At 36.3% G+C, this 25,565-nt stretch overlaps 1 protein-coding gene across 1 annotated transcript in view; it reads right to left on the reverse strand.

Annotated features, from left to right (window-relative positions):
* Window positions 1–468: 468 nt before the first annotated feature.
* Window positions 469–25,565, reverse strand: part of NUP133 (nucleoporin 133) — a 33,601-nt gene continuing 8,504 nt past the window's right edge. The window contains exons 10-26 of the mRNA XM_050314297.1: window positions 25,231–25,378; window positions 24,392–24,549; window positions 23,142–23,233; window positions 20,693–20,856; window positions 19,192–19,286; window positions 18,846–19,070; window positions 17,744–17,866; window positions 16,677–16,776; window positions 15,488–15,730; window positions 14,137–14,270; window positions 12,397–12,555; window positions 10,885–11,020; window positions 8,941–9,059; window positions 7,406–7,486; window positions 6,068–6,132; window positions 3,615–3,703; window positions 469–2,567 (exon numbers count right to left, since the gene is read on the reverse strand). Coding sequence (XP_050170254.1) covers window positions 2,431–2,567; window positions 3,615–3,703; window positions 6,068–6,132; window positions 7,406–7,486; window positions 8,941–9,059; window positions 10,885–11,020; window positions 12,397–12,555; window positions 14,137–14,270; window positions 15,488–15,730; window positions 16,677–16,776; window positions 17,744–17,866; window positions 18,846–19,070; window positions 19,192–19,286; window positions 20,693–20,856; window positions 23,142–23,233; window positions 24,392–24,549; window positions 25,231–25,378 — 2,268 coding nt within the window. The 3' untranslated portion in view covers window positions 469–2,430. The remainder of the gene's footprint in view (window positions 2,568–3,614; window positions 3,704–6,067; window positions 6,133–7,405; window positions 7,487–8,940; window positions 9,060–10,884; window positions 11,021–12,396; window positions 12,556–14,136; window positions 14,271–15,487; window positions 15,731–16,676; window positions 16,777–17,743; window positions 17,867–18,845; window positions 19,071–19,191; window positions 19,287–20,692; window positions 20,857–23,141; window positions 23,234–24,391; window positions 24,550–25,230; window positions 25,379–25,565) is intronic.

The raw sequence follows: 25,565 nt of genomic DNA on the forward strand, positions 1-25,565 counted from the left end.
GATCCTTATTCCCTATGAGTAGCTTCTGAAATTGACCACAAATGACAACTGATAAACTTCTCTACTACTCTGGTAACAACAAAGCATAGAAGCATGTACGTCCTGTACTGTGTATGCTTTTCATCACTGAGAAAATAACTATTTAAGAAACAACATATACTTCCTTATCCAAGAGGAGCTATCCATGCTCCTTAGGCCGTTCTCCCAAGTTTATTTGTTTTTGTTACGCTTAGAAACAAGCAAGAGCTCTGGCATGACCTTCCATAAGCAGTGGTAAATGAAGGCATCCTCCCTCTGCAGTAATCTGAGACAGAAGTTCTGCACCAGCACAGTTTATTACATAATGAAGCGGAGGACAGAGAAATGGAATAATCCCGAATCCCAGCCTCTTCAAACTTCCCAACCGAATAGAGAACCAGCTCAACATTGCTAGTACAAGAACATTAAACATCAGTTTAGACATGGAAGTTATTTTAATGAGGCTTTATTTAAGTAAACTCATTGCAAGTAGCCTTCTGTTTTGGCAATGGTCAGATGGAAAGCCATTGTACTAATGCCAAGTGCCTCCTAACCGAGCAGTGGAGTAAAGCAGTTGAAAAGCCTACATTTCCCAAAAACCTGGAGAATGCTTTTGCACCAACCACAATAAATTCACCCCAGCAGAGAAGCCAGGCACTTTGAAACAGACAGGTAGCCAAGAATGAAGAGAAATGCCTGCTTCTGGAGCAAGCTTTCCAGGGCTTGCCCAGAATACAAATATCGGGTGAACAGTCTGGGAAGGGATGATATATCCCCAGAGTGTTTTATGGTGGATGGTCAATTAAAAGGATTCCTCTTCAAGCAAAATATACGAGTCTAGTAGAAGTTCAGGTAGAATATATTTCAGTAAGGGGTGGCAATCATTTATAATTCTCTTTCTCCCAAAACTCTGCGAAGTTTATCAACATGAAACCACCCTCAAAGTGACATTTAAGAAAACAAGGGGAAGGCTTTAAACGACCCACTCCTTTGAAGCCATAGCCGGGAGTTCCGCTCACACTTCTCAGCCGTGCAAGACTGCAGGAGTGCAAAGTTCGCTGCCTAGAACAATCTTAGAAGATGACTGCTAGTGCATTTCTTTCCCATATTAGTTAGAACCTCTAGATAAATCTATTCTTCCAAACATGTTCAGACTCTCAGCCCAGCTTACTGTATTAGTACAGGGAGGAGGGGAAGCCACAGAAGGGGAGCTGTGCTTTTAAAACTAGAAACTGGATTCTCTTCAACCAATTTAACTTCTGACCTTCTCAGCTGTTGGATCAAGTTGTTGCAGCAGGCATGGAGCCAGACAAGTAAAGCATAAGGGCATGCAAAATTTGCTCTGCAGTCACTCTGACTCTTGCGCTACATGCAAAAGAAAGGTGCAACTCATCAGATTGCACTAACTTTTATGTAAAGATTCAAATCTGCTGTCCATCACAGTAATTCAAATAGAGAAGTTAACCAGATTTTTATTTCTTTTATTCCCCTGTCAGAGATAACTAACTGGGGCAGTGGGTTAAAAGAAAAGAAAAAAGAAAATTAGTAGCATCTATCAGTAGAGAACAAGGCGTGGAGTAAGGAAGATCCTGTTGGACTCCCACACCATGGTAACTGCTTTCTAGGTTTCATCTGAGCCTAGGCGCGAGCAGTTGCTGTGAATGACTGCATGGTGAGCTGCTAATCTCATTTTTACATGTATTCTAGAAATAGCTTAAATGGAAGTCAAATAGATACAATACTAAAATGTTTTGAAAAAGTTTAACCTTACAGAAATAAACTGAAAAAATGGTCTATTTACTGGACCAGAGAACTTTAAATGAGAACTGTGCTTTATTCCTTTCTGTCACAGACAAACTGAGTGATCAGTGACAAGCCAGTCATCCTTTTTGTGCCAGTAACCTTTAATGCAACATTGCAATCAGCTAGTTTCTACAGCAAAAAGTGTTGTACAAAGAAAGAGTGAAGTTATCCAACAGAATAACCAGTTATTTCTTAAGCAAGCTATGCAGTCATTCAGCATTAATGTTATCAGTATTTTCTCTGAACTGAAATCACAGCCCCAGTGGTGACAGCAGAAGTTTCCCCACCTCCTGCACTGGGTCCCATATTTCACCCTGTTTGTTTGTTTATCTTTTGAGTCTCAGGCAGGACTCATACTAATGAAGATAAAGAACAAAACAGAGAGTTTATGAAAGGCACAGAAAAAGAAAGCTTTATTTTTATTTTGCCTGAAAACACAACTCTGGCTCCCCTGACTAAAGCACCAATGTCTATACATTTAAGACCAAGTATATTACTATTACTCATATAGATTTCAGCACAGTGTTAGCAAAAAATCAAACAAAACATAAAAAAGTATAAAAGCATTCAACAGTTCTTTAGAAAAAACATTTAAAACACCAGTGAGGATCATGCTTGTCCCTGAACGTAGAGTTCATAGTTTGCCTTTAACACAAATTCGAAGTAAGCATTGTATTTCAAGTTGCCAAGTTCGTTTGCTTGCAGCAAGTCCTTCACCTCTGGTAAATATTCACTTAACTGGACTCCTATAACACAAAACCATTTATTACAACACCAATAAAAGTACTTTTCATTAGTAGTTAAGATAAGTTTTAAGTAAACACCTCTGCCTGCCTCACAGTTAAATTATTCTTCTGGAATTGGGAAGCTCTAATTCTATTATACACATCAAGAAATACAATAAAGCTTAAGCAGTCTGTAAAACAGTTTAAAAAACCAATAATTTTTACTTAAACAGAGCTCAGTAATTTAATGATTAAACCACAAATCCAAGCTTTGCATAACACTTCAACAAAAGAAAAATAAATAATAACAGAAATAAAACGAAAGGGAAAAGAAAGCTCAGTCAAATAGTAAACATCTATCAGTTGCAACAGTTCATTTTAGGGCGTGAGACTCTTAGAAGAGAAAGGAAATTGACAGGATCGGACACACAAACCCAGAATTTTTCTGAAAAACTTCATTTTTCTATTTTCCACATGGAACTCTGTTTTGGAAAAAGTTCATATGCAGTAATGTTTAAAACAGATTTTGACTCTCAATTTCTTTCATGCTCTTACTCCCTCCTCCAGCTGTAGTAACTTCCATGGCCACAATTTCCTATGGTCAGCTTTAACTGGAGAATGGGAAGTATTTTTTTTTTTTTTGCTTTTGGAGAGCGAACACAAAAGCAAAAAACATCTTATCTTAAACAGATTAATCTCTTCTGAGTGACAGTCAATTAGTTATTAATCTTGTATCCTACAGAAGATATGTATTTAACTCCAGAAGACCTACTTTACTGTACTATAAGAAACTGCTAAAAATCTGGTAGGTGCCCTGTTGAGCAAATAGTTTGAGGGTACTAAGATTATAACCAGATTATAACCCAGAAATCTGATCATGTTTTACCTGCCTGAACATTGTACAGAGATAGAACTAGCTTCATATGATTTTAATTGTCTAGTAGAATGCATTTTTATTACTCTGAGAATTTATTATCACTACTTCTTACATATTAGTGTTCCTCTTAAGCAGCTTTTGAAACAAGTAAACAATTTCAGACCCTTCCATTATATTTAAATCCACTTTACCTTCTTTCAATAGCTTTTGTAGTATTTTCACAAATATACTATCCTTAGATGCTTCAATTGGATCATCTCTACCATCTGAACAGGACCATCTGCAAGTCAAAGAATAATCAGGGAAAGAATTGCATAGATGAAATAAAATTAAAACTAATAAGAACAAAAAACACAGGAAAATTTGATATATTATCAAAGGTGATTAACACATGTCCTCACGGAAGGCACTTGGCTATAGCTCAAAGCAAGAGGCTTTTCTATCTTTCTTAATAACTCTTTATTCCAAGAGTAAAACTGCATATGAAATTACATTACTATAATGTAGTCTAGTTAGAAGGAAAACAGAAATGTTTCCCTTCCTCTAAACCATAAAAAACCCCCACAAACAACATTATTTCTTTGATAAAACAAAACTATTGTCCATCAAGATAAGAATTACCTATTCTCAGTAATTATATTTTATGTTTGAGATTATGAATGTATAGATTCTTTTTTTCTTTTTTTTTGTAGAATAAAGGAAAAGAAGCAATTTACCCAAACCAAAACAAAAAGCAAACACTGAGAAAAAGAAAAAACCATTTTAAAATCTAAGTTGCAGGCCTGTAACAGCATACACAGACACAAAACCAAGTTTGTCTCCTTTGTGTTAAATGTGAAAACTCATGAATGACAGTCTCATCTGTGATACAAAAAAAAATCCCAAACAGATTTTTCTAAGAGAAAGATTATTTTAAATGACAATTTTTCATCCTTACAGAGCTTTATATGTAGCAGTTTTAAGTCAACAACAACCTAACTTGTTTTGCTGTGGTTCTAACCTGTCAGCTGTTCAAATTTCCTGTCCCCAGTGTCAAGCTGCCAGACAAAACCAGTTCTCATATCACTCCCGAAACTACCATGGGGCAGTGGGAATGTGCTTGCACCAGATCTGGACCTGGCGCCCAGAAGCTGTTACTGACAAATCCTCTGTACTTCACTGAAACCATGTTTGTATCCTGGATGTCACTTCAACTCTTAAATGTCTAGGATTTCATCTTTAATCTACTGGGAAAAATGTGAAGAAGAGGGAGGGAAGGTGGTAGGGGGATTTTCTCCTCTCAGGCACAGAGGAGGATAGTGAGGACTCTATAAGAACATCAGGAGCACACCCAGCAAAGCTCTCCATCCTACCTGAAAACCTCACCACCACCTGTAGCCCTTAACCTAGAAAATAGATGCTATCCTTAAAAATAGGTACTGTAACGTGTCAGATACTTACTTCTGTACACAGATGAAAGTTAACACTACCTCTTTTGAAACAGCAATCAACCTCTTTGTAAAGCCTTTGTGAGCCTTGCTAGAACGGAAACTTAACTGAGACATCAAGTTTTCCAAACACTCTTCAGCCATCTCAAATTGCCTCTGGTTAGCTAGCAGAGTGGCCAAAATCTTGTCAGCATTATGTATGTTTGAACAGTAAAAATATTACATTTGAAATCCTGTTCTTGACTCAGGGAAGATAGGTCATAAACCAATAATTGGACTGGTGCCATGTAGGAGTTCTGGATTCTTCTGTCTCTAAAATAATAGGAAGGGAACACTTGGAATATTGTGAACCTGTTTCTGCATATTATTTGTGTCATATGTGGTAATAACTTAGTTACACGACTAGGAATTATAAACTACCATCCTTTGGAATCTATCCTATGCATGAGTGTGAATCCAAATGCTGCTTATTTCAGTTTTAATCACAAATGGCACAGTGCATTTGGAATGTATTCTCTCCTCATCTTTTCTTTCTTAGGTCCCTCTTGGAACACAGATAGGAGTTAGAAAAGTTGAAGGCTTCTGAAACTTAGAAAGAAGAGGAAGGAAATGCCATCTGAGTTATTTAACCTGAGAGAAAACAGTACCACTGTTTGAGGAGAAGATTCTCGGGACCAATTGGTTTCAGCCTGTATTTGGTTTTGAATATCCTTAAGTGTGGCTCTTCTAAGCAGTATTTAGGCTCTGATCTCTTCCAGTCATGAATGCAGCTTTGGCTGTAAAAGATCGTGATCTTTTCAATTGACCATGAACTTAGTCACTTGACTGAAACCAAGTGAAATAAAGGCTTGCAGGGAGTGAACTCTGCACGTGTTGCTCTTATTAGAGAGCTTTTATTTGAGAAGCTTCAAATGAAAAAATAACTTCAGCATGGATCACTTCTTTTACTGTAGGAAAGGGTTCAAGAATAAAAGCTGCACACTACATTTTTGTGTCAGGTGTCAAGAATGCATTGTAGGTTGCCAGTGAGAGAATCAAACAAAGTACTACAGATATTTTTTACTAGGGTTTCACTTTACAAATAAGAAGATATATTATACTTTACTAACCTTATACTACAAAATTAAATCTTTTTGGTGAGTTAGAAAATAGTACACTAAAATGTAATTCTGGAGAACCTGTCACAAATACTCCCAGTACCTTATATTCATACTTACCCATCTCTTTGGAGAGCCTTACAGAGAATTTTAAGTTTAAGATCATTTACATCCACTTCCTCTTCCTTCAATTCAAGGAGAAAAAAACAGGCAAATTAAAATGTTAATATTTTTTACAAAAGAAATAATCACTCTGTCACACAGATTAAACCAATGACTTAGATCCCTCAATCACCGAACACAGTTTTTAACACATGCTAAAAACAATGATCTGATCAGACTGTTGAAACACCAAACACTGTCTGTTTCTACCTGAAATCATGGTTCAGACTTTCCACATCACCACTTGAGTGCTGAAGACCAATTAACTCAATTTTAAAATGGGCATATTTTAAAATACCAGTTCGTAAAACATTGTATTCCTGACAAGTTTTATTTTACCATGTGCTAAATGGTGACTGTTTTCCAGCATGGCAAAGCTAACTAGCATTCATCAGTGTCCACATTAGGATATTTGTTTTATGAATATATCAGTAAATTACTTCAAAGATATACATTTGATCTGGAAAGGCATCCCCTTCACTGCACAGAGACTTCGAGGTAATTGGTGTCAAGTCACTTTTCAAATATATTGTCAGAAAAAGACCATACGGTTTTTTCCAGCTCTTGATGTCCTGAAGCATCACATCTACTTTAAATTCCCACCATAAGAGAGAAGGGAAACCACAAACACTTGCATTTTAAAGCCTGGAAGCCAGAGGATGGGTCTCAACTTTATGCTACACTTTTGTAAGAGAAAAGCAGGGAAAACAGGAAAACGGTTAGTTTTGATACTCTGAACCACCACCTCCAATTTGTGCTGAATGCTTCTACACAAATTGTCACAAACTTAAGTATCTGTGAAAAAAACAATTTTGAAATCTCATGGGTTTAGAGTGACATTTATCTTGTTTAGATGTAAAAAAAATAGTTGGAAAAAAACCCAGAGAGTAAATCTGTGGTTCAATGTTATTTACGTGTTAAAAAGCTGGTGACTATCCCACAACACCTCATGACAATCAGCAAAATTGCCAAAAGGGAAGACGCAAGAACTAAACTACTAAAAACAGACAATCTTTGTCCCGTTTGGATACAGCTGGTAGGGAAGCAAGGCCCTAAAAAAGAAACTATAGACTATAAATGGGAAGTGAAGAAGAAGAGTGCCATTTTTCTTAAATTATCTAAACCACATTTGGCAGTAAGTCTCCAGTGACTTAAAAACAAACTGCAAAAACACGAGGGGTTGTTTTAATTACCGTGCACTTAGCTAGTCTATTATTTAACTACAGATGCACCATTCTAGCTTAAATAATAATAAATAAGTCTCTAGGTTAGAGATCCCTCAAAAAGGTTTCTTACCTCATCAATATATTCCAGCAGATCAAGTGCCTTCTTGAAGTCATACTCATTGGCTCTTCTGTTCTCATCACATATGTACATCTATGATACGAGAGATTAACACGGAGAACTATTTTTAGCCTACAAACTAATGTAACCGGTATCACAGACAACTCACTGTGGGAAAAGACCACCATGTATTTTCCATTTACAGGAACCTCTCATGAAAATACGTCTTGATTCAACTGCAAGTATTTTTATACCAAGGAATATACTTAAGGTTTTAGAGCAGCATTCCACCTACATGACAATGGTCTGTGGAAAAATGATATTGGATATAAGGCTGCTAGGTTTCAAATTTAAACGCCATTTAAGGCTGTAACATTCCTGGACTATTGTAGCCAGAGCTCAGCTCCACAAATAAGCTCTCAGAATTATTTTGGTAATTAAGCTCAAAGCAGTACTTCCACACATTTGCTGCCTTTCTCCTTTTAAAAACAACAGGTTTGCTATTGGTATTTCACAAACCCTGATTCTAAATTAGTACTTCAAAGGAAAATTAACATTAACACTCTTTTAATTTACACTTCGCAAGTTTCACTCTCGCGTTGCAAGCAGCAAGTATGAACACTGGTTTGACAACAGAGAGAATTCAGAAAGAAAACTGTCGTGGTGTCAGTGCTTGCTGAGTCATGAGTGACACTACCTACTCTTCCCCAGTTCCAGGGATAGCCTCATTTAAAGACAGAGGTAATGACTTCACAATCTGCTATTAGCACTGTTCTAAGAAAATGAGGAGAATGTAAACAAGCATGCTTTGGATTTTCCACAGGATTACAGAAAAGTAAAGGAGTTGTAAAACTGACACCCAGACATGACCTGATTTTCTTTTAATGTATCGCTTTTATTCATGGAGTACTTTCTGTGTGCATCACTGGATGCTAAAAGTATGTGGCCAACAAGGCAGAAACAGTAAGGCTACTGGTTCCAGGCTATCACCACAAAGGGATGTGGAAAAGAAGTCAGCACTAGAGCAGTTCATATTGTTGTTTCATTATGGGATGGGTTTTTGTAAAAGAAAACAGAAGTAGAAAGACTTCAGGTGCCTCTTTGAAACAGGTGACCAAAAGCCTCTTCCTGCATCTAGTCCTTCCTTTTTCTATTTTGCAGCATCCTTCTCCACTAAGGTAGAATTCTTTGTTCATTCTGCCTTCCAAGTTCTTCTCTATCAAAAACGTAACTGAAAGTAGAAACTGTCTCACCTCCAAAACCTGGCTTAGACCAATAAATCAACTTCTGGCATTGATTTGACTTGCTTTTTCTTGTAGCAGCACTCTAAAGTACACATTCAACAAGAAGAAATTTGAACTGAAAACCAGAATTCTGAAGTCTGGTGCTGGCAGAAACTAAGCAAAGTTAAAACAATTCATACATTGGATCTTTAGGTTCTTAGCAAGTCATATGAGGGATAAAGGCAGTTGTGATCTTCTCATTTACTTTATCAACAGAGGCAGAAAACATACTGGAATTTTACCTGTGTAATGAAGGAAACTTACATCAATGAGCTGAGATGCAGACAACACTGGCATATCATTGAGGTTCAGCTGTTTCTCTGCCAGTAATTGTTCGGGAAGCGTCTCCTGATGTAACAAAAAGCGCTCCTGCTCTGCTATTTCTTGTCATTTAAGGAAATGAATGTTTCATGTTATTAAGATGTAATAATAAATTCTGTGGCACAACAGTAACTGTCAACTCACAATATTATTCAAGTCTACAAGTGCTTGTTATGAAGCATTCTGTTTGGACACTCAGCTACATTCCTGAAGCAGAGAAACACTTCCACTTCGATACTGCCATTCTGGTGAAACCAGTTTTTACTTTCCACTCATGTTCCCAGTGTAACAAAGATGGATAACTACTTTTTTCCCAAAACTATGAAAGGAATACATAGTATTGGATGGAAGCTGTTGCGCTATTCAGGAAAGTAAATTGGTTACAATTTTTAAGAACTACCTTTTGGCTGAAGATATGTGACATGGACTTGTTCCCTCTCATGAATTATTCAATTTTGGATTGTTTTGCATTTGCCAGCATGGTCTGCTTCAGGGCCAGAAACTTATTAGGCTGAGACAATCAGAATGGAATAGCATCAGCCACACTATATGAACCTTGCCCTTCCCACTCAGTTCTGCTGCATAGCAGAATGCGGAAAATAACTTCAAGGAGCATTTTATCTGTTTAAAGGAATAAGCAAAACATGGCAGGAATAATTAATTATTCTCACATTATCAATCAGAAACTGATACACAAAGAGCTTAAGTTTTAAAAACTGTATCATGTACCATGCAGAAATGTGCAGCAGGGTAAAGTCCAGAACAAATCTTGAGTCCACTAGCCTATTGAAATAAAGCTTTGATTTTTGTCATTTTTCTACAGTTTTCCTATTTAAAGATAAGATTCTTCACATCTGCAGAGGTGTTTTCAAAGTGATGAAAAATAAATTTAAACTTCAAGATTTCAGCTAATGTTAAAACTCACAGGAGCAGATAATACATTATTATTTCTCTTATGAGCTGAACATAATTTGTAGAGCCTACTTAGTTAACCTAATTATTACAAGGCTTTTTCAACAGGATTTAAGAACTGTACATAACACAGATGGATAAATACACAGATAAATAGAAGTAAGCTTGAGCAGTAACCTCAAGTCATATTCCAAAGCTCCCCCCTGGTGGCCAGAATCCATTAACTAATAGTGCAGAGCTGCTTTTTTCACAAATTCACAGCATGTATGCTGCACAAACTATTTTCCAAAGGGATAGGAATAATAGAGCAGTGAAACTGTTGTATTTTGAAGCACAATAGGTATTCCTAATTTTCCCATTAACCACTGTTCAGTTAGAGCACCATGAAGCACTGTCACGGTAACCTTTCTAGATACAGAAATCAAGATGCTGAGAAAGCACTTCTTGATCACAACTGCATGTACTTGCAGGTAACATTATTGCAATAAAACACAGTTACTGTATTTCCTTGTACAGCCTAAGAGCCTCAGGACTTAAAAAGAATTCAAAGTTGAGAGCCTTTCAATAAACAAAAATTAAACAATTTTTACCTTGCATCTAAAATATAAAATGCAGATTCAGGAAAACATATTCAGTGTGAATGGTTTACAAGTTTCAGTCACTTCAGAACTGTCTAATTTCTCAAAGTACCATGTAGGTTGCTATTTATGCCAATATTTTACATGTTAACAGAAAAAGTGAAGTCCTTGTAGTCCCAACTCGCAGGTGAAAGTGAATATTGACGTTACTGCCTCATGCTGTCTTCCTTGTGCTTCCTATTAATTAATTAATTAAAATGAGCAAAATCATCAGGCCATTTATCCTTGCCACATTAAGTTAGAGCCCTCAAAGTAACAGATTAACAATCTGAAAAATTAACGTAATTCTAATTCAATAACCTAGTCTGTTTTTTACTTCGTCCTTTTCATTTCTCACCTTCTATTTTCTCTTGCAGTATGTCTTCCGAAAAGTCAGACGCTAGTGCAGCTAATTTGCTCAAGCCAAGAAGTGTTTTCTTCTTTGCAAAATATCTTGTCTCCATATTTGCTAAAGTCTGCAACGTTCTGTGAGCCTAAAATTAATAAAATTGTTGGAAATCAGTTTTATAAATTAAGATCAGAAGGTTAACAGACAAGGACTTTATCTGAGCAGCACTCTCACAGCTATTTATTATTTATAATACTATAACTGTTATTTTTAAAAGTTGTACAATTTGCATAATAAATCTGCATTACACTCTTTGGGTAGAGACATAGATCTCTCCCCTCCAACAGTACTGAAAAAAAAATCTTTTCAGTACTGATCAAGGAAAACTACTTTAGGATCAAAGGATAAATTGCAACTTCATCTATTGTATCCCTGGAATTTAATTTAAGGCTTTGCAACAAAAGCCAGGCAAATATGCTTTGACAAAACATTTTTGCATGCAGATTGATTTACCTGTTAATTTGGGAATCTGAAAAAACAGAATTATGTGTATAACTGTCGCAGCAATCAAATAGATAGGCAAGAATTTATTTGTCTATCAGACAAAAAGGAACAAAGTTTCTGACCACTTACTCTGAAATAAAATATCTAGACTGAACTAGTTGTGTATTTTAGAATCTTTGCCCCTTCTTCATAGCACTTTGCTGTAACTCAGAAAACCTCAATCGACACAAATGGAGTATTACAATATTCTCAGTAGGGTTTTGTTTGTTTTGGTTTGGCTTTGTGGGTGACTTTTTTGTTTGTTAAGGGACATATTGCATCATCAACCTACAATTTGCAATAGAATAAACATTTCCCTGCTTTGCATGCTTAAATGTGCAGGTGGATTGAAAGAAACCATTTTTGTTTTGAAATAGTTTAACTGCTGAAGTGAAATACATTTATAAGTCTAGCAGAAGGAAAGAAAGACTGACCAGCAAGAAGATGAAAAGAAGTAACTGGACAGCTTAGAAGGCAACAAAGGATCACATTTAAAACAATGTCACATTAATCTATTCACATGCACATTTGTTATTAAAAAGTACTTTTAAACTATGCACGTAAGTGATTAATCAATAGCTTTTTTACTTTTGTGACACCTTCAAGTTCGCTGGCTTAATGAAATAGAAGTTCCAGTTTTCCCCCTCAAGGGATAATCTTATAATGCTTTTGATATTCACTGCAAACCCCCAATTCCACTGAAGTAGTGATCATGTAGCCAAACCAAACCTCCTTGGTAAAAAATACTAGCCACCAACAAGGGATGAGCACGCTTATCTTGCATTACATGGTGCAGTGGCTTAGATGATATACCAGATGGTGCCTGAAGGAAGGCTTTTGGTACTCCACTAATTACTTGTGTCATCTCTCCCCAAACTCATATAGATAAGCTGTCTTTTGATGATGAAGAGTCATAACTAGGTAACTTGCCACTTGAATATGTGATATTTCAGTTTGCTTGTATTTAAGAAACCCCACCTTTTGCAAATCCTGACTGTTGATTTCATGTAACCAGCTCAGATGTTCATGAGCTTGCAAGAAACTGGCCAGCTGTCCATGCTGAGCAATAGGCTGAGATAACAGCTTCCCTCGTTTTCCTTTTTCTAAATACCAGCGAAACAGGAAATCTGAAAAATTCTGAAGGTAACAGGAATATGAACACATTTTAAGTTACATTTCAATATCTTGCTTGTCTACTAAGACAAAATGCTTTCTAAAATACAACTGGAAAGAAAGTAGTAACAACCTGCTTGATAAAACCAGACACACACAACATAAAACAGAGTGGTGATGAAAAAATATAAGAGCCCTGACAGAACTAGTGTTTAAAGAATTCATGAGCTACTCTGCAACAGATGTTGATAAACATGGAATCCTTCAACAGAAGCAAAGGAAATATCAAACGTAAATTCTTCACATTAACACAAAAGAACGGAAACAGGTATCACACCAATCACAATTCTTGTTTTATTTTTATACTTGCTCCTTCGCCCTCCTCAAGACTCCATGCTTAATACTTCCTTTCATAAATAAATTTACTTCCACTGTCACTGTTTTTGAAACATTCCCTCCAATCTCCAAGTAAACCTACAATCTTAATCCCTCGGGCATTGTTAAAAAAACCTTTTTTTTTAAAAAAACACCCTGTTTTATCTTCAAAAACATCAATGTGAAATAACTAATCAGGATTTATGTTTGAGATTTAATGTAGTCTTTTCAGGATAATTTTAGAATAATGTTACATTTAAAAAATTAAGTTTGAGGAGGCCATCAGTCTGATAGTCTATCCATTAGCCACACTAATTTCTTTTCAGAAAGTCTTACATCTCCCCTTTAAAATAAAGCAAGTGAAAAGAAAAAGAAGATAATTTATCTCCTTTGGCAGTCACTCTGAATCTTTAAGCCTCACTATTGAAAAACTTTGCTATAATTTCTGTCCATTATTGCTACTTTTGTATTTTCTTATTAAAAGAACCTTTCTGTATGTACTGTCTTTATTAGAAAACATGTAGACCACAGGTGTTGTGGAAATCTAAAAAAATCGATCTCACCAACTCCCAAATTAAGAACCTTTTGTCCCAGTTCCACTCACTTTAAGTAATCCCTACTGTCTTTTCCTTAAGTTTTCCCATATTTTAGCACAATTGCAAGATTTTGCACTAGATTTTAACAGACAATGGAAAAGCTGTCCAACAAGTACATAGCAGGACAACAAAAGAAACCTTAAAACAACACTCTACCTTCCTACTCTCAACTACTTTTTGTACATTATACATTAACTACTTCTCTATTTATACGTTCAACAATCTTCTTTTTTGGAAATTATCCTTAAATTTATATTACATTAGTTCAATAATACAACAGTACAACGACAGCAGTATCTCAGAGAAGAAGTAAAAAATGCTGAAAAATGTTAAGAGATAATGTGTTTGAGGTATTAAAAAGGTCCCACAAAAAGCCATTACCCAATGCAGCTAGCATCTGTATTTCTGCTGACTCACTTTGCAGTCTCAGGGTAAAATACCCTATTGAATATTTTACAGTGAACGTTGACTTCAATTTTCCACATTACTCCTATATGTATATGTAAATACATATGCATTAAAAAAAAACCACCCACAAAAAACCCCCCACAAAACCAAACAATAAATTTTGCAACATTTCAGGTGCAAACTTACTACAAAACACTATCTAAGGGACAAAGTAAAAAAGACTAACCTGATCTGCAAACTGAGTCATGTAACGCTGTAGTCTGGCCTGGTTGTCTGTCTGCTCGCACATCTGCACCAGGATATCAAAGTCGCAGTACTTCTCTGCTAAAGCAGCTGCCATCTGGTACTGTCCCAGCGAAACTAAGTAACCAAGAAAAAGAAGTTACGTCAGACACTCTCATCTTTGTCTGTAAGAGAATGACCCAGGGCAGAAACCAGAGAAATGAAAAGAGGTTTCAAGTGTTCACATCGAGGAGATACTTACACATTCCCAAAGAAACATTCCCCTACTGCAACCGTCTCCTGTGCAAGCTCAAAACCTAACACCTCTGTCCCACAACACAAGAGGAACAAAAGGAATACTAAATGGCCAGTATATGTACTCTGTTTTCTCTGTAAGTTAGCATCATCTATTTCCACTGGGAGAGGAGGTCCCACCTGTGACTTAATATCTGTAATAGCAGCCACTTAATTACACAAAGTGAAAAAACAGCAGGTAAAGGCTTTTGATAAAGAACAGAACAAATAAAGACTACTGGGTTTGTATTAAAAAGATATTAGTTAGAATCCTTCTTTTTGGTTCAGTTACATATGTAAGAGTTAGCAGAATACTCAATTTTATTAGTAAGGAAATATGAGCCTTAGACTTAACGTGATGACACAAAATATATTTATAAGCTAACAGAGCCCACGAATGTCAGTAAAATGGAGAATGAGAACTTAAACTTTTCTTAAGAATGCTCAAGAATGATTATTAGATTCTTCTACTTATATAATGTTTTGGTCTGAAAAAATGAAAATGTATTTATTTACTCCAAGTTAATTCCACTTAAAAAAGGAGCTTTTCTGTCACTTATTCAATAAAGACTTCATCATATCCAACATACTAAACAATGGGTATGATTATTATTAAATAATCAAGATTCCAAAAGTAACTTTCCCCTGAAGAACACTAAACAAGCTTTCAGGTATATGAGTTTACCTCAGTTTGCAACAACATAAACATTTCAAAATCCATTTATAGACTATTTTCATCCAAGTGACACATAATAAAATGCTACGAGAAAAATATAACAAGTCAGCAAAAGAAAAAAATTCAAGCAGCAACACGTCTAACAAGAGGTGTATACCTCTTATGCTGCAGTGGATGCAATCCTGGATGCAATCCTGTAATCTGTTTTTATTTTGTAAACATCTCATTAAATCATAAAAACAGTCATTTATACTCCGAAAACAAATGTGTAGAACAAACAGAATTCATACAGAGAGGCCATTTACTCTATATCAGACTTGTTATATCATTTCCTCACTGAATGGACCATTTAATCCTTGCATTAAAGAAAGCAGCCAGCACTTACGGAGAGGAGACAAGAGTTCTGATCTTTTCTGGACATATTCCATTTCCAGATTGCTATACCGCTCCTGATCGGCCAGGCGATCCACAGACTTGAGCTGGGAAACGTAGCCATCCAGGAAACAATCCAGCAGTGCCACCAGCTGCTCAGCCACCACGCTGCGGAGGTTGCTGTCCACCTGGGGATACACCACTTTCAGGATGATTCCGTGCTGCCGTGTGACTGCTGCACGAACGCCACTGGACGCTTGGGAAAACAACACAGTGAACGCTAAAAGAGTAACCCTACCACCACACCGACCTGTGCTGAAGTGTAAGAAAAACATTAGTACATACAATTAAAAAAAAAAATAGAAGGAGAAAAACCCAATAAATGTTAAAATTTAAAAAAATCAAAGTAATACCTCAAAAAACACCTACTCCCATCTACCTTTATGTATTAAATTTGGCCAAGATGTGGCAAACAAAAATATGGCCCCTGAACTACACAGATCTACGCTGTCAAGTACCAATACCAGCAAAGTAGAAGAATATATAGAAGGAAAAGGTAACTTTTTTCAACCTGATTTAAATACTTCAATGTGGTAATCAGAACATAAGACCAGAGTAGTTGCATGGGTCCTGCTCTTCAAAAGATTTTTATCTTGGAAGCACTAAACAAGTGTGTTTTACATGTAGAGGCCACAAGGAAGCTTAAGCATCAACTGGAAAGTGCTTGCTTCTGCAAACACTTGTTCTGATAGTTTTCCTGTTATTAAACTATCAAAACAAAGCACTCTTAGGGAAATGGAGAACCATCAGTCTTTTTAAAGCAGTTGTAGATCATATCTTATGATTTATTTTAATGTTATGTATCCCACAGATCTGCAAACCAGAACCAATGCATAAAAAAATAATTATAAAAATTATAAAATCAGTTTTGTTTCCCAAACATGTAGTTTTGTAGTCAAATTTCCGATGCAAGTTTTAAAAAGTTATCATCAATACAGGACAAAATAAGTGTTCATTGATTCATTCCACTTCATTCCCTGAATTAAAACCTCAGCTTCTCTTATCCTTACTAACAACCCTGTAGCAACTATTAACAGGAAGTTTAAAATTCAGATTGAAATTCATGTGCTCTGAAACTTATGAAAACAGCTTTTTGGTTAGCTTTTTTGATAATTAAAAAACTTGTAATAATAATTTCTCACCTGTCCATGGAATATATTCAGGTTCTCTTTCTGGAAGCTCTCCTGTCTTATATAAAGAGGCTCTAGACTGACGATACTGACAGGCAGCTTGTAGCATGTCCTATTTAAAGGCAAGCATGTAAGTATTTTAAAGTCTACCTCCATATACACAGACCATAATAGTTGTTGTTTTTTATAATTCTGAAATGTTCTTTTAATATCCCCATTCTTCCCACAGAATATCCCGAGTTGGAAGGGACCCATAAGGATCACTCGAGTCCAACTTCTAGCTCTGGTCAGGACTATCCCCAAGAGTCACACCACATGCCTAAGAGTATCATCGAGATGCTTCCTGAACTCAGTCAGTCTTGGTGTTGTGACCACTTCCCTGAGGAGCCTGTTCCAGTGCCCAACCACCCTCTGGGTGAAGAACCTTTTTCTAATATCCAACTTAAACCTCCCCTGACACAACCTCAGGCCGCTCCCTTGGGTCCTGTCACTGGTCACCACAGAGAAGAGATCAGTGCTTGCCCCTCCTCTTCCCCTCAGGTGAAGTTGTTAAACTGCAATGAGGTCTCCTCTTCTCCAGGTTGAACAGATCAATTGACCTCAGCTGCTCCTCATGTGGCTTCCCCTCAAGGCCTTTCAGCATCTTTGTTGCCCTCCTTTGGACACTCTCTAATGGCTTAATATCTTTCTTATATTGTGGTGCCCAAAACTGCACACAATATTCAAGGTGAGTACTTTCTGTACTTCCTCAGCTGTACAGAAGAACACATACTGACTGAGTAAGAAACCTCAGTGCTCAAGCACAAGATCTTCACTTTTTGCTACATATTCATGATTTCACAACTTCCAATAAAGATGCAACTTCTCAAATTCTCTTTACCCGTGGCTCAGGAGGAAAAAGAACGCTGCTAATTCTGCACAAGGCTATCTTTTCCTTCCTAATGTATTTGGACATGTGAAAAGTGCATTCACTTTTGTTCTCATGTCAGTAACTTAGACAGGCTGCATTCAGCTTGTTCTGTGTTATTCAGTGTTTATCTTCCCCTCCCACAAGCATATCAGTTAATGCAGTTCTATACCTTAATGATGTTGTTCACATTTACAACTATCTGGGCCCACTCTATTGATTCCATAGGCATGTCTTTCAGGATTTGTTCCTCCTCTTCTAACAAGCATTCAAAGATGGAATCTATCTGGGACACCTTAAAGACAGAAAGAAAAATCGCACTGAACACAAACATGTCCATTATCAGCGGATATCTGAAAGCCAAGCTAAGAGCTGTATTGAAAAACAAACATGTTAGTAGAAACCACATAAATAGCCAAAAATATTAAAAGGTATCAACTACTCTAATGGACAATGAAATCACCAGCTTATGTTTCATACAATACTTAAGATTACAAAAAATGCCTTCCTTCTGGACTTAAATCTGGAAAGAAAAAAGAACCTCATTTTTCGAAGGCAAGTCCATACACTTTCATTAAACATATCCCTCCATCATATTCTGAAATATCTGGCAGCAGAATCTCTGTTAGATAAAGTATACTTGATAGCATTAAACTATTATTTCTATTTTCTTTCATATTTATTTTTCTCCATTAGCAACTACTGTCCTCAACAAGGAAAAAACTTCCTAAGAATAAATGTTTTGTGCATAGTTCTTCTCAAGAAGGAAGAAAGAAATAAAGACAGAGCGTTTGACTGGAACGCAGCATAAACTGAGAACCAGCTTAGCTTGACTAATGTTAGAGAGGACAAAAATTATGAGAGACTATATTGATAAAATTCCATCAAAGGACAGCTCATCAAAGCAGCTCTGTGTGGAAAGCTTCATACTCTTCAGTCCACTCCTTAAAAATTGTAACTCAGCATACATCTCCTTATGTGTCAGAGAATATCACTTGTCTTTTTCCTTGTTTATCCATGTTGGGCAGTCAGAAATTAAAACAACTTTACTTCTACTATATGAAATTTGTCAGAATTTGATGTTTCAGCTGCAGACACAATAAAGTAGACGGACTAAACTGAAGGAAGTACTACCACACCATTCCAATTTAAAGGGTAATTGTGTAAAACTGAATTAATTTTTACAGGGAAAAGCTTCAAAGTATACATTAAAGCACTGCAGTGTTTACTACATGCAATGCTACACAATAATTCAGAAACGACAGGTTTCTTACCTCTCTAAAGAACACATCAGCAGGGGTAAGACTTGGTGGAACGTCACACTCTCTCTTGTTTAATGCGATCAGTATAGCAGCATTCACTAGATCAGGCAGCCTGGAGTGGTGATTCTTGAGAACAATAGCTGCTGCCAGTTTCTCTGCGTGCTCACAGAGCAGAAGTCGAGTTGCCATCGGCATCCCTCGCACCGGAAAACTGCCCAGACGTTCAAATACACCAACCTTTCGTTAAAAAAAAACACAACAAAACACCACATGCACTTCAAACAGTGTTCTAGATGAACTACTTTAAGACAAAATAATAATCTCTCTGTGCTGATACAAAAAGAACAGTAGAAACTACCTGATGAAGAAACTCAATGAAAAAGGAATGTGCTTTTGTCTTATCCTCTAGCTGATGAAGGAGAATGAGAGATGTGTTGCTGAAACCAGCTGCTTCTGGAAAGAGAAGAATCTTAGATTAGAGTACTTGGTATCTTCATTTCTGGGTAACTATGTTTTTTGCCTCTGAGGTAAAGTTATTTCTATAAATTTTTACAGTGTTACCACACTGGTACTTTTTAAAGTATAAGCACACACATTTATAGACTGCTTACCATGCTATTTGTAATGTGTTTTTTTCAACTCTGTTTATATGTACATCTATATGTATCAATATATAGCTGAAGTAAAGCTTTTAGAAGAAATAAAGTATCTTTAGATCAGTACTGTTCTTAAGTACTCAATTAATTATGCTGCTAAAATAGAACCTCATCAGCTTACTCTAGTTCTAGTAAGATTCAGATTCAAAGTTTTATCTTCACTGTGGATTAGTTATAGCTAAATTTATTATGCCCTAGACCACAGCTACTAGAACCTAAAGCGTTAACAGGCATTCAGATCTAACTGAGTTTGCATCCAGAATTTTTGTATATTCTAAGTGTGCTTAGATTATCAAGATAAAAAACTTGGAAGAACTATCACTGTGAGCAAAATTAGCAAGACTGTTTCCAAGAAGCCATCAATTTTCACTTCTGGCTTTAGCCAGGAATAAACACAGATAGGCTGCCAAATTTGAAATAAAGTTGATTCAGAAAATACCAAGGATATGATGCCTGACAAATTCTAACTGGCTGCAATGCAGAAACAACAGCAGGAAGCATCATCCAACTGTAACTATTTACATGAACTTTCAAACTAAGCCTCTGCTCTGTAACTAGCAACTACTGCCCAGAGGTGCTGGGGCCACTTTCAGATGAACACTGTCTGTAAAAGACAGGGAAGTATGAACAAACAAGATTCTTGATGAAACCATGTCTGCTTTAATCCTTTATGCACCACAAATACTCCTAAATTAATTTCTCTAGTCCTCTTTCAGGCAGACATAAATACCACTGTCCCAGAGGGATACGAGCTCACTCTACCCAGGATCCATGCCGACCAGAAGCTGTGCAGTCACACTGACAAAAGGCTAAGAATGAACAAATAAGCTCTTCCTCTTAACATATATATTTTTTTGAAAATAATTTAAAACCATACAAGGAACCACAGAAACACTTAAGTGACACCACCTGTTCTCTGCACAGAGTACCCTTCTCAGAAATATGTTTTCCTTGCTGTTTGTGTTTACTATATGAGGTCAAGAACTAACCACATTAGACTGTAAGCTTATCTGGCAGTCTCATAAGATGCATCTTTAAGCCTTTCTGGAAATGTATCTAGTGGTGGCAGAGGGCAAGGGACACCTATGTCTTTTTTGCAAAGCTTAAATCATAATTTTATCTGGAATATTGGAGATATTATTTCAGAAAAAAAAAAAAAAAAAAAGAAAAAGGAAAACCTCCAGAACAACACACTGCAGTTACCTTCAGGTACAGATTCAGCCCATCTGGGATCAGAGGCAGGGTAGTCATCCATTAAGTCCACACTGATCTGAGTCACTGCCCTATCCAGCTCAGTGTCAGAATCCAGATCCGCATTACTTGGAAAGACCTCAACTACCATGCTTTGTGCATTGACTATATCTTTTCTGAAAAAAATGAAACACAAAGTACATGAAATAAAATTAGATTAGACAGGATTATAGTAGAAAGAGCCTCTCAGTTAGGATTTTCTAACAGGCTTTTAGTGAAGCGCTTTAGATTCAAGCATTTTCGTACTCATTCTGATTCTACAGATAAAAGGTATTTCGATTCTTTTACAGCAAGTAGACTACATGACCTATAAAACAAAAAAGCACAAGCCAGGAAGTGTTTTCAAGTCACATTTTATTCCACTATTCCTATTATTACTATTTAAGAGAAAAAACTCACCATACAGAGCTAAGCCTGGATGTCTGTGGTAGCTAAGTCATGAAATTTCTATTGCTTGCTTTAAAATTCTCTCAAGAGGACATAATCCCTCCCACTAATGGCAATAAAGTAAAGCTTATAAAAAATGCTTCAGCAAATATAATGTATTATTTTTATTTTCTATAATTTCAAATAATCTTGTTTTATTCACGTCAGGAAGTAGAAGAGCAAGAAGCATCCAAATCTTAAACCTCCAAGATTTGAATCTGTACTGAAGAATTCAGTGTAAGAAGTGTGCAATATACACAGAAAACCCACAGATTTGATTTTGCAACTAACAAGTAGAAGTGTTCTGACGGAGAAGGGATTCCAATATTGGCAATACTTATATTTTTCATGAAACTTTCAGTTTAAACACTTACATGACCAAGGTGTCTTGAAATAAAAAAGAAAAAACAGCAGTGCATCCAGAAATCACACAAAGGTAAAATAAAGCAAAGAATACAATTAAAAACTGGAATATACTCAATCTTCTACTAAAGAAGAAAGTCTCATCTTTACTACCCTGCAGGACTTGTTTCTAAGGAAATTATAATGGTACTTTATTACCTCCTTCAAACCATGATGTGCCATCAAAAGGGGTCAGCTCGCTCTTTCCACAGAACTTCCCATCCCCTATAAAGATCACTAGGTCTGTGAAGCTGCCTGTGCTTGCTGCACAGCTAGTGGACTTTACACTTCCACTGGCTGCACAACCTCCCATTATTTGCTCTGCATCAATGCACTGCCTACCTGGACAGGGCATTGCTACGTCTGTTCTGTGGGAGGCTGCTCTACTCATTTTACCATACTGGGTTTCTTTGGAAAAAAAATCAGAATAAATACTAAACACATACAATTCTTATTTTCTTCTAGTTTTATAATTCTAACCCAGACTTTAATCAAAATAACATTGAACTTTCATACTGTATCACATTGTTTTCCTCACTACTTCCCAATTTCTTCTGTTTCCAACCCCCTTGTTCACATCCTCACTGACATCAACCTTTGTGTTTGAAAGGCTCTCAGGCCTTAGCTACTCCAGGCCCCTATAGCCATCTTCAGCAGCTGTTTATTCACACTTATGAATACATGCAGATTTTGTCTAAATTCTGTGCCTGCTTACAGATCTTGCATTGGTATCCTTTGTTCTATGCATCTAAACCCCTTCATTATCTTTTACCTCACATTACCTCTATTTCAAAAGCACTCCCTCCTCCTGTTATCTTAAATCTGTTCTTTCCAAGTTTTAAGACTCTTTAAGGAGATTAGTCCTAAGAGGGTTTGCGGGTTGTGTGTTTTGTTGGTTTTTTTAATAAATATATATTGAAAAAATTCCCTCTAAATATAATTAATCCAAGTTTACAGACCTCTTTATCTTCTTCTCTCTCCTTTTCCTCCTCTGTTCACATGACTCACCGCAACCTCAAACCTTTCAGAGGCATTGCATGCCTCCCCAAAGTCCAATTCTTTAATCAGGATGGTTGACAGTATATTTCCATCCATTCCTCATATCATTCAATCTAAAGAAGGTATCATCCTGCCCAAAGTCTGCCATGCTAGTTAATCTTCAAGGTCACATAAATAAGTAAACAAGCAACTTCAAAAGTGTTACTGAAAACAGCTACACAAATAAAAAACGAGGATGAAAACGAAAGGTTTTTTAACAAGAAAACACCACTTACTAAAGAATAAAGAACGCAAAATGCAAAGTTGAAAGTTGTTTCACTGGCACTAATGTACCCATAGAATTTACACAGAATAAGTGAAAAGTCATTGCAATTAGAAAAGTCTGCTCCTTTGTAACATGTATCACTTCTTCACAAGTGCACAAGATGTATTTAACAGTTTCCTAATGAAGACGTGTGTCATTAAAACATCTATAATTAAAAGAGCACAAGATTTTCTTTACAATCTACTGAAGTATCAGAGTGCTTTCAAAAATAACAAAAAAAAAATCTCAAAAACCAAGTGCAATTTCTACCTGCAGTACTGTAGAAAAGCAGCTTTCAGTAATTTAGTCTTATCTTCTTGAGCTATAACTTCTAGCCTACTGGTGCTGTCAAATGCAGGACTCTGAAAATGCAAAGTAAAACTTCAGCTGAAAGACAAATATTAATCTTCATTATGAAATGAAAACAATTTTTCTAAGTAGTAACAACACGGATTCAAATAAATAAATAAATGAAACTGTTTCCACCTGGAAGCAATAGTGTTTAAGTCAAACACAGGCCTCCAAGACATATTACAAGGAAAGCCACACAGAGGTTTGACCAACATTCTCACCAATTGCAAAGAAACTTTCACCAATCTATTCCACCAGTCAGATTTTTTTATGATAATTATTTTAACATTCAAACCCACCATTTCTGACAGAATTTAAAAGGTACTGTCATCCACAATAACAGTCTAAGTGCAGACAAACCTAACTAGAGATTAGTTCATTAAAAGAAATACAGTTCTATCTGAGCAATCACACAAAAGTCTTCCACTAAAATGCTAGTTAATAATAACTAGTATGATTTTAAATGTGGTTTAATTGGAATAAGGATTGAAACTCACTATTACCCCATGCAAATATTCTCTAACTTATACTGTAACAACTTCTCTGTTCTTCCCTCCCATTCCAGGGACAACTTGGCAACAAATTCCACATACATTTTAAACATAACACATTTGATGTAAGCAAGAGCTTAATAAATGCATATTGCACAAAACACCAATAAAAACACTGTCATGATTTTTTATTAAGATTATGTTAACATATATATAAAACAGGGAATAAACAATATTCGGCCACTATGTAGCCCTTCTCAGCTTAGCCTCCCACGTTTTCCACAGCATGATTAGAAAAAGGTGTCTCTCATACACACAAAGGAATAGACACAAAAGCCTGAAGAAACCATCCTGATCAAAAAGTGAGAACATCATCTGAGTCTCTGCATTAGTGTTCTATCAGGCCTAGTGACAGACAGCAATATAGCTATGTGAAAAAAATATAAATTTCATAGAAATTTCAACTTCAAAACAAAGGAAAACAAAAAAGTTACCCAAGCTGGCAGATGATGTAAAAATTCTTGGGTTTCGAAACTGCCTTTGTTACAGATGTTTGAGTTTCTATTTTGAAAAAACCTTTGAAACTCAAACATTGAATTTTCATAGTGAAAATTCAAAAGTGACAGAAAAACATTTCATTTCTAGGCTGTTTTCAACCAGTCAAGCAAATACCATTACCTCACTTCTTGGTCCAGCAATAGAAGAGGACAGGGCATCTTCAAGGTCTTCAGGAAGCACAGAAATGTTTTCTCTGGATAAGATAGTGAGAAGTCCACTTTTTTTGGCAAAGAAGATGGGTAGGCTATTACAGGAACCTGCTCCTAAAATGCTATCTCCTAAGATGAGAGGAGGGGAAAAAAAAGACACAAGCATATAAACAACACTTGAATTAAGAAAAAAAATGTAACAGTTTCATACACAATTATTAACTTTTGTCATCAGCCAACCAACAGTAACTGACAATTGCACCTGACATGTAGAAACTGTGGAACTATTTGCTACTGAAGATGACTTCCAGATACTGCTAATGTTAAAAAAGAAGACAACTGAAAAAAAATTCAAATTCTACATAGGGACTGATGTGCCTGTCCTACTTGAAAGCACCTTTGAAGGTCAAGGATGACACACTTAGAGACATCTGATACAGACACCTACTGTGAATTTTAGGCTGAGCCTCTCCACAAAGTTACCTTCAAGGAAAAAAACCCAAACCCTCACAGTGAATAATGGGGGCTGGGGGTGGGGAGATGGGGGAAGTAAAAGTCCCATAAACAACTCCCCCATCCTTTAGTATACTAAGAATGGGGATCTACTTTATTTTCATTTGAAACATGGTAGAGTAACAATATTGGATGTCGCATCAGCACTTTCTCCTCACATACAAGGGAAATTCCCAACTTGAAACATTTAATAAAGGACCATAAATGTGATCTTGCTCTCTGAGAAATATAAATACTGTAAAAAACATTCAATTAGAAGGTATCAACAAAATGTGATCCCCCTCCCTAGCAAGTTACCTTGTATGCCAAATATGATTTTCTCCTGTGGTAAAGAAATTCTTCCAGTTCCAGTGGAACAAGCAAACACTTCGTCTTCCTTATAAAGGTAAGCAGCATGGCTGAAGTAATCTGGGACTACCAGACAGCACAACACCTCATCTTCTGACTGAAAGTGTTAAATACGAACAGTATCACATATATAATCAATACCTTAAAACAATCACCTAAAATTTTAAATGCTGATCCAAGCTGCCTGAATTTGTTCTAATTTTTAACAATGAGATATGGATGTACCTTACAATCTAAAGCCCCAAACAAAATCACCTTTTTTTTTTCCCTAAAACTTTAGATTC

This window comes from Myiozetetes cayanensis, unplaced genomic scaffold (assembly GCF_022539395.1).
Source record: "Myiozetetes cayanensis isolate MyiCay16 unplaced genomic scaffold, myiCay2020 scf2-11, whole genome shotgun sequence".
Classification (NCBI taxonomy): Eukaryota; Metazoa; Chordata; class Aves; order Passeriformes; family Tyrannidae; genus Myiozetetes; species Myiozetetes cayanensis.